This window comes from Desmodus rotundus, chromosome 11, assembly GCF_022682495.2.
Source record: "Desmodus rotundus isolate HL8 chromosome 11, HLdesRot8A.1, whole genome shotgun sequence".
Classification (NCBI taxonomy): Eukaryota; Metazoa; Chordata; class Mammalia; order Chiroptera; family Phyllostomidae; genus Desmodus; species Desmodus rotundus.
This window is the reverse complement of record NC_071397.1, coordinates 82,093,927-82,114,607: the sequence shown is the minus strand read 5'-3', so window position 1 is coordinate 82,114,607 and position 20,681 is coordinate 82,093,927. Positions and strand designations below refer to the sequence as shown.

The following is a 20,681-nucleotide window of genomic DNA, read 5'->3' as shown; positions in this document are numbered from 1 at the left end:
GGCCTCAACTTTCTGGCAATATTTTAAGTTGGTGGAAAGAGCTTGTTTTCCTAAATCTTTTGTATTTAAAGAATTGACTTGCAGTCTGAATGACTATGGTACTTGCTAAATTTGGACACATGTAGCAACGACTTTATTTCTACAAAAATGTTATTAATTCTATATCATTGTCAAACATTTTTATAGGGAATGTGATCCATCTTATAATTTATTTAGTTTAGAGACATGCATTTAATACTAATTTTAACTTAGCTTTAATAATAAATTTAAGTAAGAAATTACCACAGGTTTTTTTCCATCTTGACCTTGCAGATCACCCGTGTTTATCAAATGCTAATCAGTTTTTATCTTCAGACTTTATTAGTGTATTGAGTCCCACATGAATTAGGTGACAGCACACTGTAACTGTGATGATGGACATTATATGCATGTATAACTGCTATGCTATGTTCTTAAGAAATAGAACTGCCATTTAGTTAAAAAAAAATTAACTAAAGATAATTCAGAAATATTTAAAACCTTGCAGAGGTTTTATTCATTAATATTGTTCTTTTTCAGAAAAGAAATATTGCTTGACTATAATAATAGAATTACCTTGATCACTGGCTTTTTTACTTTAAATATTAATGCCCAACAATTATTAAGTTAATCTGCTAAAAATAAAATTTTAGAAGTTAATGAGACTAATTTTCCTAGGCTCTCTTGAAGCTGTCTATTGAAATACAGAAATTACTATGTAAACGCCACCCTTGTGACTTGAGAATGAATTGCAGTTTCCATCCAGATAATTTGTTTGTGAAGAATTATACATGAGGAAAAATTACTCTGTGTGTCTTATTAAAAAATAATAAAACAAAATTATTGCTGTTGTGTTATTTTAACTTGGATAACTGGACGTTTTTGTGTTCTTTCCCTGTATTCTAGAATGGCATACATGAGTGGGATTTCAGTGCTGCTTCTGTCAGGGGAGTGAGGTAAGTGTCCTTCGTGCATTCCATTTTCTTGGGAGACATTTTTCTAGAATATGAATGTGTTAGATAGGGCTTCTAGTTATGATTTAAAAATGCATATGCTGGCTGGTATGACTCAGTGGATTGAGTGCCAGCTTGCAAACCAAAGGGTCGCTGGTTCAGTTCCCAGTCAGGGCACATGCCTAGGTTTCAGGCCAGGTCCCTAGTGGGGGATTGTGAGAGGCAACCACACATTGATGTTTCTCCCTCTCATTCCCCCTCCCCCCCCAAAAAATAAATGAAACTCTTTAAAAAAATGCAAGGATTCTCACCCTAGCCTGTATATTGGAGCTGGTCAGGGCCCATACCCAGGTTGCCCTTTGTCAGGGCACATACCAGAAGGCAACTGATCAATATTTCTCTCTTATATCAATGTCTGTCTGTCCTCTCTCTCTTTCTCTAGAAAAGCAATGGAAAAAAAATGTCCTCGGGTGAAGATAAAAAATGTAAAGAATCTCAACAATCCTTCTATTTATGAAATGCTCAACCTTCTTTAGTCTATCTCCATTATTAAAAAATTTGCAAGAAAATTTTCACTGTTAGTTGAATTAATTCTGTGCGTGTCACCCACTTAAAATGTGGTGACTGAGGGGTAAATGTACTCTGTGGGACAGAATCAAGGTGCAGATAAAAGTGAGTTAGGTGCAGTTCTCTCTAGGTGGCTGAGCTGTTACTTTATGTTATGGGTGGTTTTCTGCTCTTTAGGTAGACCAGGAACGGATCTCTCCTTGGATGCATCCAAAATGTCTTCTCCCAGATTGTGTCCTGTAGCTAACATTTCTGGGGTGGGAGTAAAAGTAATTCATTAAAAAAAAAAAGAAAAGCCTTACCCTGAGGTCACCATTAACGAAGTGTTCTGGGATTAGAGTGACTCGCTTCAGTTTGGTTTAGGTCTGACATTGCCATCATAATACCATTGGCTCAGGAAATACCATTTCCTGGGATTTAGAAATGAGGTTGGTTGTTTTTTCCCCAGAATCAAAAGCCACCAATTAAATATTTAGATACTCATTCTATAGACACTCATGCTAGACCAACTATTGCAATTTTAAACTATATCAGCTGTGGTTACTAATTTTTCTCCCCACATAGTAGAAATGAAGAAAAACAGGTTTCTAAAGGCCATATATGCAGTACTCTGTTGCTTTAGGCATAATAGTAATTGGTTTTGTTGGAGTATGAACTAGTAGAGTTGTCCGAGTCATTGATTACTGGAGTTTGCCTGGTAATACCACCTGTTACTGTAGCGGACACCGGCCCACAGTGTCCTCGGCATTAAGGATGAGATGAGAGAAATCACATGGACTATAGAAATACTGTGGAGGAAAAGGGATGACCCGGCTGTTCTCTCAGTGAAAGAGAGGGCTGGCCCCATCCCTTGCCTGGACAGGCTTTTATTGCTTTTCTGGGCCCATTACATTGAGGACGGTCCTCATTTACTATGCACAGGTTCGCTTTAGGTGGTTACCTTTTACAGAAAACAAAGGAGAGGATGTTGCTAATTACATCAAAAAAGAAGGATTTTTGCAAATGTAAATGGAAAAGTGGTTGAATTGGTTACACTTGTCCTTGGGAGGTTTAGCATAGATTTTAGGAAGTTACTTTAAAGATATACAGTAAACATTTGCTGCCTCAATTCAGGGTGAGGGAGTTTTAGCAAAAGGCAAGTCTCAAAGCAGCCTAGGTACAATGCAGGCCTGATTCCCCACAGGAGAGCCTATCTGTGGGCATGGGTTCTGTGTGCCGGACTTTGCTCCCCACTGGTCTTTCCGGTGGGGGCTGAGCTACATTTCCCATGCCACATGGAACAGTCCCCTATATGTTACCTTATGAATGACCTGAACCGAAACAAGTAGGGTTATGGGCTGATTCATTACATATGTTTCCAATGTACGCTTTCTCAAATAAAGCTTTATTCTCTTCATAGTTAATTTTTAAAACAGGTCATTAGTAAAGCACTCATTCATAGCTATATTTTTAAGCAATCCACTTAGTATGGTAAACATACATTTCACTTTATCTTATCTATTTGCTAATTAATTAATTTTCTTTTAACTAGGTATGACATCACTACATAACCTTCATTGTGATTTATGATATATACGTAGAATGTTTACATGAGGCTACTGCTGGTTTATATGTTGGGAAATTTGAGTTCCAGTGTGTGACTTCAAAGAGAGCTAACGTTTTAGAGATGACAAAGTATAGAAGAAAATCTGACTAAATTGACAGTTTGCCTTACATCACCTCAGAACTTTCTCAGCTCAGTCATTGGGCATTTATTGAGCACCAGCTGTATGTTAAATGTTGAGTCCTATTCCATAAGAATACAAAAAATACTAAGACCTCAAATCTTCCCTCTAAGAGCTCTAGGTCCATGGGAACAGGCATGTAACAACTAATGACAGTGCAGTGTGGGATGAGCAATGATTGAACTATGTTCAAAGAACAGAGGTACAAAAGAAGGTCTTTCTATTTAAGGTAGAAGTAGGGAAGGGAGTAAGGCCTAAGCATGGCCTTAAATAATCAGTGGAATTTCTTTTAAAAGTCAAAAATAATATGCATTCTAAATTGAAAGAATTGCAGATGCAAAGGCATAATATAGGGATTGGCAAACTGTAGCCCACAGGTCAAATATGGCCCACTGCCTGTTTTTATAAATAAAGTTTTACATGGAATTCAGCCATGTTCATTGCGTATTGTCTAAGACTGATCCAACAGCAAAAATTGAGTAATTTGGCCCTCAAAACCTGAAATATTTACTCTCTGACCCATTACAGAATATACTTGCCAACCCTTGGCATAAAACAGCATGGCCTGACTGGTGATCTCAAAATTGTATAGTTGCTGTGAAGTAAACCCCTTGCTGAGTCCAAACCAAGTGCTGCTCCACGTTGCTTCACTCCTCTTAAATCTCTACAACTAACGAGATGCTTTTACTGCTTCCCACACATTGCCCTTCTAGCTTCGGAAGCATTTTGTTGTTCTACAGATTTCAGAGAACCAGAATCACCAAGGTCAGTCAGCCAGCCAGGTGATCCTTAGTCTTTTCCTCCCCGCACACAGGTCAGTGGTATAGAAGGCAGCACCCCTTTTCCATGCCAAGTCGGAGGGACACATAGCTTCTCTGTCCCTACCACACCCCAGAGCAGCTCTGTCTACAGATAGGAGCAGGAAGACAATTCTCAGAAAGTTAAATACTTTTACTGTTGTGGTAGAGGAAATAATACTTATATTTAAACTAAATAATTTTTAGTTATTTCTTCCAGCATAGTTGTCTGCAGTTTCCCCCCCACACTCCCCTCCCCACCCCCCCTCCCCTGAATCTACCACCCTTGGTTTATCCATGTGTCCTTTATAGTTGTTCCTGAAAACCCTTCCACTCTCCCCCCATACTTTTTAAAATATTATTTTTAACTTTTTGTCATAAACAACATTGATTTCATAATTAGGATCACATATAAAATAGTATTTATTTTCATGACAGTACCTGGAAGTATTGGGATTATCCTTGAATAATTCTCTTTTTGTTCGTTTCAGTATTTCTAAGTTTGAAGAACGATGCTGTTTTCTTTATGTGCTTCACAATTCTGACGATTTCCAAATCTATTTCTGTACCGAACTTCATTGTAAAAAGTACGTATTAGTAATGGTTTGTGTGAAAAAGACTGTTCTTGCCTGGTCACTATTTTTTTAAATTAATGTAGCTCTTGCAAAAGAATTCATGGCTATGTGGTTATATATATATATCATTTGGGCTAATATTTTATAATTCTGTGGTATATTTATCAGAGAATTTGGGGGGTTCCCTTTAATAAGTCAAGCTTTCTCTTAGTCATAATTTATTTTTCCCAGACAAAACATTAACCGGGACTTACCAGTTAATTGCCAAATACTATGTCTCATTTTTAAAATGCTCACTTATTATATGACTACCAAAACTTTCATTCCTGAATTCCTTGGAATAACCTCACCATTGTCTACAGCAGTGGCTCTTAGCTCTAGTTCATATTAGAAACACCGGGAGAGGTTTAAAAAGTGCCTGGGCCCCACCCAACTAGTCATATGGGTTTTCTGGTGGAGGTGCTACCTGAGATAGAGCCAGGGATTTGATCTACACCAATAAAAGGTAACCCAAAACTCCGTGGACTGCATTGGGTATATTTCTCTTGGGCTAATCATTTAGTACTTCATGTTCCCTTAGAATCCATGAATGACTGTGGGGACCTAGAGAAGTGACTGACAATTTAGAACAAAGTGATCCTACAAGCCAGCTTGGACTTAGAAGTTTGCTGGGGGTTGTTCTCCTTCACGTGATTACTGTTGGAGCCTAATGCCACTACAGTATATAGTCAGTCACATTTGTCTTAGTGCAAAAATATGTTTGTTTAATCCACAGTTATTGGCTAGATTTATCTTTATTATTGTAAAATATAGAGTAAAAAGACTTGGAAATAAGAAAGAATTTTTAGCACATGTGTGGTTTCCTTTTCTACTAAATTCTCAAGGCCGTTGATTTGTTTCTATGATAATTATAGCTAAGATTTATGGAGGGCTTACCCCAGGCCTAATATCTATGCTAATCTTCAAGCAAACCTGTTAAGCAGGTAATATTAATATCTTTGTTAGAAAGAATAAAAAAAAGTCTTGGGAAGTTTAACCAAAAATTCTACATATCCAGTAAGTGTAAGATCTTGGATTTGAACCAGGTACATGTAACTCCAGAGTCCAAGCCCCTAAAAATCACACTGTGCTCCCCTCCCACTGCCTGTGTTGTGTGTTCTGCTTAGAGACGTCCCTGTTGAAAATCTTTGCATGTGTAACTGAGCACTTTTACCCCAGATCTTAAAGCCAGGATTTTTTTTAGGTCTTTTATTTTCTTCTTTCTCTTGGTTGAACTTGCTTTTGTCTCTAACTCATTATGGTATTTAATCTTCATGAGAGCCTACTGTTATTCTCATCAGGTTTGGGAATTTTATTTTTTCTTGTCATTGACCTCCCAGAAATGTGTAGAGAGAAAGAAAGAGTGAGCAAGTAGGCACCACATGCAAACTCCATAGATAGGCGCCAAGCTCTGAAATGAACTGTGTCTATTTTGTTCATTGTCATGTTCCCAAAAGCCTGAAGAGTTGTTGATTCTAGTAGACACTAAATGAGTATTTGTTAAATGGAAGAATGAATAAAAAGAGGTACTAGAAAAAAAAAGAAAAACTCTGCTTTCCCCCCTTCCTGTGTGTCTCCTTTATTCCTTACACACAGCACTTCATTTCTGACATTTCTGGCCACCAGATGTGTGGCGTTTTTTTCCGTACAAGCAGCTCTCTGTGACATCAGCTGGGTACCCTACACTACTAACAACACCTATCTGGAGACAGCGTCAGACCCCACAGGTGAGGGCTCAGGCCCACGAGACTTACTTCAGATGCCAGTTGCACGCCCAGGGATCTCACCCGTGCTTTTGACCAGCCATTTGTAGATTGGAGGTTCCCATGGCCCCTTCTGTGTTTGGTTATTTGCTAGAGCAGAACACAGAACTCAGGGAAATATTTACATTTACCCGTTTAATTAAAGGATGTGATACAGGGCACAGATGAACAGCTAGATGAAGAGATACATAGGGCAAGGTCCAGAAGGGTCCCAAAGCACAGGAGCCTCTGTCCCATGGAGTTGGGGTGTGTCACCCTCCTGGTGTGGACGTGTGTGCCAGTCCGGAAACTCCATGAACCCTGTCCTGTTGGAGTTTAATGAAGGCTGTATCACACAGGCATGATTAATTATTATTTTTAGCCGTCTTTCCCCTCTGTGGAGGATGGGGGAGGAGTCTGGAAAGTCCAAGCTCCTAATCATGCTTGGTCTTTCTGGTGACCAGCCCCCATCCAAGAGCCCACTGAGAGTGCTCATTATAACCAAAGATGCTGGGTCCTCTCATCACTTAGGGATGTACAAGGGATTTTAGGAGCACCCTGCCAGGGACAAGTGTCAAAGACCAAATATTAGAACAAGAGATGCTTGTTCTTATCACTTAGAAAATACAAGGGTTTTAGGAACTGTAGGCCAGGAAATGGGGGCAGACCAGTATGTATTTTCTACTATGTCATCGGTACAGAGATGGGAGAAAGGTTCTGAATTGTGGTAGGTAAACTTTTCTTGTCACACCCTAGCCTGCTCCTCCCTTGGGCTGGCAGTGCACAGCGTGACCCTCCTGTGAGGTCATCAGCTCCTGTTCAGAGTGCCTGCCTCCCTTACTTTATGTCTGGAGACCGTTAACGTCCTCTCTGAATCGATAGCACAGCTGGTGTTACAGAGGGCAAATCTGTTTCTTGCTGTAATTGTTTTTCTTGGCTCTGAAATGATCTCCAGAAAAGAAAAACAAAACAAAAACTTTACAAGAAGAGTTCCTGAAGACCATGTTTGTCACCAAAAGGGGGGGAGTTCTGTCACAAACATAAGCCATCTGCTCCTGCTTCACATTGGTGTTTCACAGACTGTATGTATGGAGTCTCGTGTGTATGATATCAAGGTGCTAGGGCAGAAGATTTAGTCACTGAGATCAAATGTTACAGTGGCCAACACACTATCAAATGGTTACTTCAGGATTTAGAGACACTACTCTAGAATATAGGTATTTTTGTTGTGTCCCATTTAAACAGTGCTATTTAACAGCAGTAAAACAATAATAGCCAATATTCAATGAGCGCACTGTGCTAAGTAAGCACTTTATAAGTGTGCCTCAGGTCATCTTCATAACAGCTTAGGAGATAGATCAGTGTGGTCCCCATTTTATAAGGAAGGGGTGAGCCTCAGAGAGGTGGAGGAGCTTAACTGCACCAGTACTAACAATCTTGGTCTGATATCCAAGTCCGCTTTCCTGAGATTTCTCTGACCTTGTCTTACCTCACTGTTCGACTTCTGTTCTCTATCTGTTACTGTTACTGGCAGTGAGGCATGAGGTCAGAAATTTCTGTTTTCTTTTTGAAAATCATATTTTTCACACTGATACTGATGGTTTATCACCTGACTTTCTTAGCTCCTTTTTTTTCCCCATGAAATCACTGTGGAACATACTTGTGCATATTTTAATGTTTTGTGTATTACCAGTGACCACATACCAACTTGCATCATAGGTTTTTTGAAATGGTGAACACCATTACCGAAGAGAAGGGGCGAGGAGTGGAGGAAGGAGACTGTGAAGGAGACTCCCTGGAGGTAATGACTTAGGCTTCCGTGTTCTTTTTAAAAAGTTTCTCTGTGGCTGATTTTTAAGCATGAACTATTCAAAGCTTTACTGAGGGGAGAGGGCGTAGGGGGCGCATATGAGTGTTGGTGAGGGATTAGGGTGCAGAGCCTGTAAAACTTTCCTTTAATGTAACAATTGCAGACAATTCTATGCAAGCACTGAGAACACTCACCCACCAAACCAAACATGAGGGAAATGCTCAAAGTTTTTTCCTAGGAATATCCAGAGGGCTTTACTCTCTGCTGACCTTACAACGGCTTATACAGTAATGCTCTGACTCATCAAAGTGCTCCTAACGCACCCTTCTCAAGGAAGCACAGGATACCGTTCTTTTAATGTTATAAAAATATTCTTACACGCTCTCCTTTGCATTCTGTCAGAATAATGTAAAATCTGTGATGTAGAATGGCTTCTGCAGTATTCCCAGTGGGCTGGGTAGTCTATACAGTGAGTTGAAACATACTTGTTTTAAGTATTTTGGCTTAGTTTACCATCATGCCATGACTCATGATATTGTTGGCATTTTTTGTTGTTGTCAGTATTCTGTTAGCATAACATTAATGAATGGATCCAGTAATGTTCTGGGCTGTGAAGATGATGAGATCCATTTCGGCCCACCCTCTCATTGAGTATTCCTTCAAAGCTAGAGCACCTTTATAATATGGATTATTAATAAATACTCTTAACTTATTTTTGCATAATTTATGATAACTCCACTATATCTTTGATTACATTTCTTATTTTCAACTTTTTTGATTAAAATAATTTTTTCAGTATTCTAAATATTTGATTAAAATCAGTTAATTTAATTATCACAAGGTGACCTTGAACTTCAGCCCATGAAAGACATAACTAAAAATAATTCCTCTGCTTCCCATTCCTTACAATGTAAGCAAGAAAGATTACTTTGGTGATTACGTTTCTATGTTGATAATTATTTTCTGATCTTTACCTCAATTTGAGATAGAATTAAAATTGTTTAAATATAATTTCTGAAGGCTTTAGATACCTAAGGCAAAATTAAAATGTAGGAAAGGTCAGACATTCTTTAATGTCTTTACCTTCACTTAGAGTGGTGTCAACATTCAGCAAACGTTAGCTATTAATGTGGTCCTATAAACTACAAGTGTGAAGAAGTTCTTGGTGTTTGAAAACTTTTTATTGAAAAGCCAAGTTAAGATTTGCTTTTCTTTCCTATTTGAATAGTATGCTTTCTTTTAAGAGGTACAATTGTGGGAGGGGGCTCAGCCTCTTTTGGGTAATGGTCAGAACCTCCTTCTGACCGTCCCTGGCTCTAGGGAGATCTGTGTAGCCCGTGCAGGGGTCAGGAGCCCTGAGTTCCAGTTCTGACTTTGCCAACGGCCAGTTTTATAACTTTGGACAAAATGTATACTCCCACTGGGCTAAGACTATTTCATTCCTTAAGAGGGAGTTAAACAAGAACATCTTAAATGTCCTTTTCTAGCTCAAGTATTGTATAATTTTCAAGATTAGTACAAGCTGTACAAGGTTTTTCAAATACAGCTCAATACCACTTTTGGAGGACTTTTCTATTTTTAAACACAAAGAGAAACAGCTTCTTTTGATTCAAAGCCATGTCTTTTGACTCAAGGCTGTATTTTGACAGAAAAGGATTATGAGCCCATATCTTAAATAATTTAATGTATTAATGAGTTTATATTGAAATTATTGCACAGCTGATTACAGTTAATCATAAGGGTTCTCATAGAACACTTATCAACTGTGGTCCCTATTTTGTTCTCCCAACCTTCCATATCTCTGCGAAGAGCAGGGCATCTGCCCAGCAACTCAAGCCAGACATGTCAGAGCAACTGCTTCTCCAGCCCCACACCCAGTCTTCCCTGTGGCCCCTTCGTTTCATTCTCTCTGTCACTCCCCCATCTCAGGTCTTCCCATGTAGCCTCTCTCCTCTGTCAGTACACTGTCTCTGTCATCATCAGGCAGGTCTCTCATGTGGACTTAATCCTGTGACTCCCCTAACTGTAACCTACTCTTTGTAGAAGGAGATTTCCACACTATACCAAGTTCTTAACTGTCTGGCGGTAACTTAACCATTTCCTTTGCACCCAGTGGCCCAGCAAAGCCAATTTCCTTCCTATTTTTCAGACAACCAAGCTTTTCCTGCCTCTGGGCTTGACATGCAGATGCCTAACTCCACATGCTTTTTCTGCTTTGTCCCACTTGATGACTACATCCTAACTTTTTCACATCCAACTCATATCAGCTTTTTAATCATTTGCAACACTTCTCACTTTTCTCTGCTCTCATAACATTTTTGCCCACTCCACTGTCCTAGCACTTCTTATTGCATTGTAACTTGGTAGCCTGCACAGAATTATTAACATCCCAAGGCTGGATTGTGGCTCTATTTCCTTTTTAATCACATAGTCTCGCATGGTGCTGGGCATCCAAGCAGAAGTAGTCAGAAGGCTTGAAGGCTCCGAAGGGTTTGAAGCTGGTGGTGGTGGGGGCAACAAAACCAGAATTGTTTAAACAATATCTTAAACTGGGGAGGGGGATGTGGATTGAAGGGGGCAGAGTGAATGATAGTAAACTGGCTTAAAGGTTGTTTAATCAGTGTTAAATCAATGAAAGAATGATTACCATAATCAGGCTGTTTTCAACACATTCTCTTTTCATCTCCTTTTCTTATTTTCTTTTAAAAAATTACTGGGGCACTTCTGGTGCTCAATATAAAATACGTTGTGTCTTCCTCTCCACTCCTCTTCCAGGTGCATGTGTGTATCCTTCCTCCATCTGTCTCTCCTTCTCTCACTCTCCCTCCCTCCTCCTCTCCCTTTTCCCCCAACAGTCTTTATTTATATGCATTTTTACCTCATTGTTTTCATCAGAATGGGCATGTGATTGACACAAGCCCGAGGCGGTCACAGCAGCTGGCCCTGTGCACCTGTTCGTACAGTTTGCAGTGTGCATGAAGGGAAACTTGACCCCTGGTGAGATGGAGTGGCCACAGGAAAGACAAAAGGGAGACTTTCCTTTGACTCGTGCATCTTCAGGATGATGAAATGCCATACCTTTCCCTTTTCTGATGATTTGCCTCACAAACAGTGAACTGTGGTCTAGAATTCGTTTAAATCAATTTGGAGTCATCAAGTAGCACGCTGGTGTGTTTCTCTTAGTGTGTTCTTTCCATTTTTGTTCAGCTCTGAGGCTGCATACCCACAGTTACCACTCTGAGAAAGTATGTCACAAAGTGTTGTATGATATGAGTGTCAATTTGTTACTCATTCATTCTGTTGGGAGAAAAAAAGTTTTTCCTCTACCAACTTAGGTCCAGTAATTGGGGCCTGAGAATTAACTGACAAAAGACACATTAACAGGAGAAAAGAGAAAGTTTATTTATGTATATGGAAACATACAAAGAAGGCTCCTGAACAGCTAGAGTTAAGAGTTTATCTTAAGAAAAGCTCTCAGTAGGATTTCAAGGGAAAGCACATGGTGGGAAACTAAAGGGAAACAAGTGGAAGGTACAGAAGGTTCTGTAAAGGTTTTGTCTACGTAATTTCTTACCCAGGTATGAGCGGTCCTAAACCTCCCAGAGAGGGGTTATGGCAGCTGTAGTTTCAAGAGGCTTCGTGAACAAGAAGTTTAGATAAGATTTTTTTCTGCAACTGCTACTTAATGACATGTTTTCATTCAGCTTAAAATAATCTCCATACCACACTTGTGCGTTCAAGTGTATTTCACCAATTCACTCAACAAATATTAACTGCACACCTACTGTGCGGTAGGCACTGTTCTAGGCGCTGGCAGTACAGCGGAGAGCAACATAGAGAAAAACCCCAGCCCTCGGAGATCATACGTTCTAGTGAAGGATGAACAATGAACAACATCAACAAGTAAAATCTGTAGTGTGTTTGATAATGATTAGTGCTAAGGAGAAAAACCAGGCAAGGAAGGAGTGAGGAGTCCCACCACAATAGGATGTGCAGTTTCACACGAGGAAGCCCAGGAAGGCTTGCTGACAAGGTGATATTTGAGTGAAGATCTGAGGACGGAGAGATCAAACTAGATATTTGTGCCTGAAGCATTTTTAGCATCTGTTGATATTATTAATAGTTATTTATGTTTTGCACATTTGCATGCTAAGGCAGTACTGGAAATTAACAAAGCTACTGTTTGGGTCTTTGAGTGACTGCTCAGTTAATGTAGTTAAGTACAGAGGGAAGTGCACGGATTTTTAGAAGGTTGTTTTACTGTTGGTCTCTTGACTGTGCAAGAACTAAGTGAGTCACCACTCTTGTCATTTGGCTTTGTCAATACTGTCTTCCTACACTGATTTTCTTTCCAGCACCAGTTCAGATTGTTCTGGGCAGGTGACAATAGAGGGGTGATTCTAGAAGTATTCCCATCGTTGCTTCAAAATGTAGTTGTTTCCCTTAGCAACAACCCAGTTTGCTAGTCTATTGCAATAGAAATAGAATGTAAAATATATAAGCAGTATAATCCTACCTCCTATTTTTTAAAACACTCCTTTCCCCACCCCCTTTTTTCCATTTGTGTCATTTAACATCCCTGCATTCCCTTGGCGCTTGGCCCAGCTCTGTCCTTATGGGCTAGGCCAGGCTCCTCAGACCTGCCTTGTAGGTAGAGCAAGAAGAGGTGAAAAGAAACCAAACAGCGGTTACCCACTGGCATGGTTTTCAGTCACATTGGTCTTATCAATAAGTCCTTTTGATTTTTACTATGACCACTTCCAACAGGAGTCTGTCAAATAAACAATCTTTTAAAAGAAGAGTCTTGATGCTTTACATTTCTGAGAGAAACTGCAACTTGAGCAGCTTCATCTAGGCTTACAGATTCTTCACCATGCTATGTAAATATCTCTGTGGCAAAACTCCTTTCAACCCAAAGTTAATCAATACTGACTTCAAGTGTTTTGTTTGGGCACCTGATAGAAAAAAGTGTCTTATTAATTTTTTTAAAGCCTGATTGATTAATTAAGCAAATAATTGCTGAGCATCTGTTATAAGCCATACATTGCTAAGACTAGAGATAGAGCAATTGAAGATAAATTCTTAGCTTTCCAAGAGCTCAAAGTCCAGACTGGGATGCAGACTGGGCAAGGGAAAGAAGAGTGATAAATGCATGGAAGAGTAAGTGCAGCCTTGGAAGTGTACTAGCCAGGAACCTAACGTGGATTTTGAAGTTCAGGGAAGCTTTCTGGACCTTGGTTTTGAAGGATGAGGCAGAGTCACCTAGGTAGAAAACACAGCATGTATAAAGGCAGAAGGGTCTTGGGAACCTCACTGAGAGTTTTTGGAGGAGGAGGATGAGAGAGAGGGTTGGACACAGAGGCAGCGATAAGATCGTGAAGGGTCTGTGTGAAGGAGTTGGGATTTGATCCTAAAAACAGCGGGGACCAATAAGCAGAGACAGTGGTGTGAACATGGAGAGCTCACTTTTGAACTTTGGACTTTGGAAAGTTTACCATCAACTTAGTGGAGAATGAATCGGAGAGCAGGGCAACAAGAGGGGAGGGGGAAGGGAGGCCAGTTAAAATAAGTAAGTTATCAGAATGTAGTGTACAGCACAGAGAATATAGTCAGTAATATAATAACTGCACAGATGGTTACTGGACATACAGTGACCACAGTGTAAGGTATATAAATGTTAAATCACTGTGTTGTAGTAATATTAATAACAACATTGTATACTAACTATACTTTATGTCTTTTTAATGTTTAAAAGTGTCTGTAGAATTAGTACAGAAGAAATGTAAGAAGGACCTGATGTGGGCCATAGCAGTGAGGACAAACCTGACAGCATTTGGCAGTCAGTTTGGTATGGGGAGCAAGGGAAAGGAAAGAATGGAGTCCAAGAGGACCACCCGAAGTTGACCAGCTAGCTGTCTGCTTGAAAAAGTGAATGGATGTCCAATGGATATTGATGGTATACTGGAACAGCTATACAGTACAGGCATTTGGAAACATAAGCTCTTATGGTATAACAGGATTTCCCTATAGCAGAAAGATCGCTAAATGTGAAAGCCAATGAGCTGGGTTTAAACCACATGTTTTTACTGAAAAGATTATTTCTGATCATTTGTAAATTGGAGCTAATTATAGACCTTCTCTGTTATGACACAAGCTTATTTATGTCCATCAAATGAGGTAGGTTATTGAAAATTATTTTTTTTCTTTTAAATTATAGAGCATTATAATATTGTAAGGTGGTAGTGGCACTGGCTTCAGGGCACAGGTTTTCATCCCAATGAGAGTACACACCAGCAGAGAGGAACTACTTTGGTGATGGTCCCTGCCCTGCCTCCTGCTGACCTGAGTCCCAGCTGGTGGATTTCCCACATGCGTGGCACAGCATGACAGACGCTCCAGCCACATCCAGGAATTGGGTGTGGAGACCTGAGCTCCTTCAGGTGGCATGTTTGGCCTGTGTTCACTGCCTCTTTGCTGGAGTCCAGTTTTATTTCCTAGTCTATGGAAATTGCGCAATGATTCTTGTTCCCTAGTCTGTCACCTGAAAACATGCCTGGTCTTCTGCTCTGGATTAGGATAATCTTTAGCCTTACGTTAGCAGCCAGAGTAACAGCATTCTCTAATGTACCCCTGGGTACCTAGGAACCCAGGGTTGCCACTGGGAATGGAGACATCTCCCTTGCAGAGGCTGGCCTCCCATCCGCAGCCAGAGAATGGTCTGTGATAGGGAGGTGAGTGCTCACCCAGTGATACTGGCATGATATTAGTCATAGTTTTCCACAAGACAGTGCAACCTGGTTGCCTCTATTAAGACTTGAAAACCTGTTAGAAATATGTAAACTGGAGCTGGTAATAACATATCCCCACACCTTCTTCATCCTCCGTAGCAGTGATATCGCAAGTGGAGAATGTGTACCCCAGGGAGTCTGCAAAGTGATATGATTACCTATTTCTGTAGGTAATTTCTTCTTTTTAATCTCTGCTTCCTTTTATAATCTTCTCATTGCTTTTCATATTTTGTAGTTTTCCTATAATGTATTTGAGTGTGTATTTATTTCTATTCTTGATATTTAGGACTCAACTTCTGGAAGTTATATTTGATTCTGTCTCAAATCTGACCATATTTTAGAGTATCTTTTATCCTTTTGTTATGTTCTTATTTCTTCTTTTATATTCTTATATTAAACGTACTTAATATATAGTTTTTTTAATATTACAGAGTTTTAGAGATTAATATTTGTCAAATCAGCTCTCACTAGTGATGAATTATTTCCTAATTATAAAATAATTATTTCCTAATTACTTGAGAATATATTTCCTAATATATTAAAAGTTTTGGATTGTGAGCTCAATTTCAGTGTTTCCTTATCAGTGAGAATCCTGCACAGCCTGTATTAAGGGCATCTCCCTTTAAGATGTTTTTGCTTTGTTTCTGCTAGGAATTCCAGGGATGTCCCACAACTCAAGACCAATGATGGGTATTACGATAAGTGTAAATTTGAACTCCAAACAGCACGAGGAACAGCCTGTGGTTGAAAGCATTCAGAAGAGACTCATTTCTGTCCACTCAGAGCTTGGTCTGAGACGGACAAGCTTTCTTTTTGTTTCCTGGTACAGTGGGCTAACTTTTTTCTAATACACACTTTCACCAAATTAAAGTTTTTCAAGGACTCTGGTTTTGTGTGTTCTAGCTCTTCGCCTAGCATAGGCACAAGACCTCATTTCCTATCCCCTCATGGGCATTAAGACTAATGTCCCAGATAAGGGATTGGCAAACAGTGGCCCAAGGCCAAATCCAATCTTCCGCTTCTTGGTAAATAAAGTTTTATTGTAGCACAACGATGCCCATTTGTTTATATATTGACTGGGCGGTTTTCATGCTACAGTGGCAGAGTTGAGTAGTTGCCACAGAGATTATATGGCCCACAAGTCTGAAAATATTCAGTATCTGGTCCTTTACAGAAATGTTTGCCAACCCCTGCCCTAGATTAATGAGATGGGAATCCGTACCCCATTTCCATACCATAGGCTACAGAGACATCAGTTCTTGTGATAACCTGTTGATTTTTCTTTTTCCCCTTTAGTTCCTAGCAGCCTTCTTTACTTTTTTGTAATCCTGGCTAGGCATTTAAAAGAATATCTATTTTATTTTGTCTAGGTTTTTATAGCAGGAAGTTTTTCTGGTACTTAGTCTACTGTACTACCAAAGCCAAAATCCCCCTTCTACTACCTTTGGACAGTAATATATTATTCATTCTATATTTCTTTGAGTTGACAACTGGACTTAATCATTTAAAAATTTTCTTTGTTTTCTAATATAATTCTTTAAGGCCATGGAAATTTTCATCTACATACCTCCATATCTTTGGGCATTTGATATTTAATGCTCTCCCTGTCATTCTTTCTAACTATTATGTAATCCCCACAGTCATTTCATTGATCAATCCGTTGATTATTGTAAAATGGCAATAGTCAGTTTTCAAATATGTTTATTGGCTATGTTATTTTTAATATCCTGTGGTCAAAGATCATGTTCTTTTATGATATCTGTTCTTTGGAACTTGTTGAAATTTTCTTTCTGGCTGAATATGTGAACAGTTACTATGTTTTTCATATTTGTGTGAAAGGAGTTCATGTCTGGGTGCAGGGATCTCTCTGTGTATGTCAGATTTGTTAATCATGCCATTAGGGTCTCTATATTAAATCTGTCATCTGGATATACCAGTTTCTTAAAGAGTTCTCTTAAAACCTATTATGGTTTATTTTTTAGAAGATTTTGTTTATTTATTTTTAGAGAAAGGGAAAGGGAGGGAAAAAGAGGAGGAAACATCAATGTGTGGTTGCCTCTCACATGCCCCCCCAGGCATGTGCCTTGACTGGGAGTCGAACCAGTGACCCTTTGGTTTGTAGGCCACCGGCACTCATCCACTGAGCCACACCAGCCAGGGGAAACTATGGTTTAGATTTGACTTTTCCTTTGTAATTTTATCAACTCTGCTTGATATATTTTAAGGCTGTGATTTGAGTGTAAAAAGCCATGATCTTGTCTTCTTTGGGGTTATTTGTCTGTATTAATGTTAGATTTGCTGGCTTATAAATGTTAGAAGTCAATTATTTTTAAATGGCCAAGTCAGACTCTCTTATGAGTTGACTCTAGCTCTGGGCTGCCAGTTCAATGCTCCAGCAAAATGTAGCCAATACAAGGAACTTGTTCTTGTGATCTCTTCTGGTCTGTTGGGTTTATAGTAGATTTCTACAGAGACACGGCTTGATCGTTTGATGGCCCTACATCCTGTAATTCCAGCCTGAGGCAAAGGGTATGCCTTTCTGGGTGATACCTGCGAGTCTGGGGAGGTCTCTGCCAGATGTCCTCTAAATCCCTTTCACCTGATCCAGTTTTCCATGTTTGACTGACGTGCTTGACAGTTAGGGGCAGAGTTGTAGATGTTTCCTTCTTACATAAAAGGTGATGTTCCCTCTCTATTTTTTATTTTAAAGATGTGTTTTAGTCTTGGGGAATTGGGTTGATGTAAAAATAACCCTTTATCATTGTCAACAAGTAAGACCTCAAATTTTTCTTCTTAACCAATGCCTTCCAGTGGTTTTATTCTCCTTGTAGAGTGTGAAATACTTTACTAGCACCAGAAGCTGGAAAAGAAAGATTAATTAGATATGATAGATATTGATGTTAGTCATACTTACGTATAGAATCAATGAAAAATCAGATTTAGTGGGTAAAAGAATACAAGTGGGCTTTTAAAAAAACCCACTTTTCTGGATTTAAATGCATAGTCCCTACTGTATTTGTAACAGTCGTGAAAACATGAGCACACTGTCTGAGTGATGCTGAGAGTTTCTTTTTCTTTTGGTCCTTGAAGCTACTCTTTAGAATTTCCTCTTACTGTTTCCCTTATTAAAGCTATCTGCTAAAATAAGGAAAAATGCTCTTGGAAAAAGTTGATGTTCAAAATGTAGATTGCAACTAATGTGTCAATCTTCTCTCCCCATTTTTCCTTTTGTAGTATGACTATGAATATGACGAAAATGGCGACAGAGTCATTTTAGGAAAAGGCACTTACGGGATAGTCTATGCAGGTCGAGACCTGAGCAACCAAGTCAGAATCGCGATTAAGGAAATCCCAGAGAGAGATAGCAGGTATAGTAATCGTGATTAATAAAAGGTGTTTCCTCAGGTATTTTGGGTTGTTTTTAGTCTTTTTGAAAATATATTAGTGATATTCTAAATAATGAAACTGGAAACTCCATTGTTTTAATTAGCTCCCTGTGAGGTGTAGCTGCTGCGTCATTCATTGATTCAGTCACGAAACTCGGGTAGCGAAGGACAGCATCTCTCAGGTAACAGGAACAGGACTCTTAAAGAGTAGAAAAGAGAATGGCTCTGTGTGTGTTGGGCCCAGGTTATGTCGGATTGCACTTGGTTTGTTATGTGGCTAGATGGGGAAGCAGCACTGTCTGAAATGGCTTGAACCAGAGGTTGCAGTTACCAGTCCAGCATGTAAAGGAGGTCGGAAGTCGTCTCTCCATCTAGACAACAAATAGAGAGCTGAACACACTGAGAAATCAACAGCTCTTCTCAGATCCATCAGGGAAGTAAGGTCACAGGACAAACCACTGTCTCCCAAGTTTGAGAGACAGTCATAGGGGAGTCCCATACTTTTTTTGAGTTTTGCTTCCAGAAGCCCCACCAGCTCCTCACTGTGAATATAGGAGAAAAATCCCCTCATACTTTTGAGAGGGAGAGGAGAGAAAGGAACCATTTTGAAATATGCCGGAGCATTCTGTTCTTCTTAACAAGGCCAGCCCTCAGGAGAAACTATTTTTACTAGGGCCTAACGTCTCGGGGTGTTATCAGAGCATAACCAACTTAGGAGAAGGGAAATAATCAAACTCCAGCCCTTCCTGTCCATCCTGTCCCACCTAAGTGGGTGGGGGGTGGACTGAGAAGTGGGGGTGAAGTTCACAGCCCAGTGGCTCTGGCTCACTAAGACTGAGACCTAATCACAGGGTTATAGAATGCTCCCTCTCCTAGAGCTCCTCCACCTATTACACCATGTCCAGCTTTCAACAAAAATTACAAAACATACTAAGAGGCAAAAAGGCACAGTTTGAAGAGACAGAGCAAGGATCAGAACCAGTCTCAGATATGGCTGGGATGGCCGGGATGTTGGAATAATCATATCAGGAATTTAAAATTGTCACGATGAATATGCTAAGGGCTCTACTGGATAGAGTAGGCAGCATGTAAGAACAGATGGCAGTGTTAACAGAGAGGTAGAAACCCTAAGAAAGACCCAAATAGGAATGCTAGCGATCAAAAACCTGTAACTGAAGTGAAGAATGCTTCTGATGGGTTGGACGCCTGGTTCAATCTCCACGCTTGAGGCTATGTCAATAGAATCTTGCAAAACTGAAAGAAAGAGAAGAATATCCAAGAACTGTAGACAACTACAAGAGATATAACATGCACCTACTGGGAATAGCTGAAGGAAAAGAGAGGGAAAAAGAACAGGAGAAATATTTGAAGAAATGGTATGAACCACACATAGTGGGGCTTTTCGGAAAGAAGAAAGCTGTTCAGGGGAGAAACAGCTCTGGTAACAGGGTTTTATGTTGCTCCCAGCTCTAGCGTCTGTCCTCTCATTTTCTTCTCCAGCCAATAATTCTCTCTTCTCCCAATCTCATGATTTCTGCTGCCTCGTGGCTGAAAGAGGATTGGATTGAATCCATTGTTGCATTGTTGCTATGGTCCTCATTTGGCCAAACTTTAATGCCAGACTATATCATGGACTTAATTTAGGTTCACTTTGACTCCACTACTTTTCTGTGTCTGTGGTGTAGCATCACATGTCCAGTTTTCTTCAGAAAGGACACTCTCCTAACCTTCCTGGGTCATTTGTCTACCCAACCTCTCCACCTGATATGTCTATAGGGCACCTCAAGGTTAACAAGGTCAAACCTGAACCATGGGGTTTTACCCCCATATGTACTCTACCTAAAGTATGGCCCATCTCAGTTAAGGTTGCCCCATCTATCCAGCTGTTCAGGCTAAAACCTAGGATTTGCTTGGATTCCCCTCTCACTCTCACCTGCTCAGCTCCATCAGCAAGTTGTACTGTTCTCTGCAGGATATTGTGAATTTTTTCATTCCCACCCTTACTCTAGTCTAAACCTTCAGTTCCCTCCCCCGGACTCCCTACTGCAAAGACCTCGTGACCAGTCTCTGCTTTCACTCTTTCCTCCACCCCAATTCCATCCCCCCCGGAGAAGCCAAAGAGATCTTTCTGAAGTTGAAGTCACATCTTGTCATTACTGCTTAAACCCCTTCCATGGATTTTTATTGTAACCAGCCTAAAACCCAGAACCCTCAGCATCGACATCTGCCTCCCTCTGTGGCCTCGCCCCTCCACTGCAGCCACACTGACCCCTCTCTATCCA

General features: G+C 40.0%; 1 protein-coding gene across 2 annotated transcripts in view; it reads left to right on the top strand.

Moving 5' to 3' along the window:
• MAP3K5 (mitogen-activated protein kinase kinase kinase 5) overlaps nucleotides 1-20,681 on the top strand; it is a 176,890-nt gene that overhangs the window by 114,384 nt on the left and 41,825 nt on the right. For both annotated transcript variants that reach the window (XM_024551895.3, XM_053914076.1), the window contains 4 exons: nucleotides 925-974; nucleotides 4,551-4,646; nucleotides 8,135-8,216; nucleotides 18,248-18,381. In XM_024551895.3, coding sequence (XP_024407663.2) covers nucleotides 925-974; nucleotides 4,551-4,646; nucleotides 8,135-8,216; nucleotides 18,248-18,381 — 362 coding nt within the window. The remainder of the gene's footprint in view (nucleotides 1-924; nucleotides 975-4,550; nucleotides 4,647-8,134; nucleotides 8,217-18,247; nucleotides 18,382-20,681) is intronic.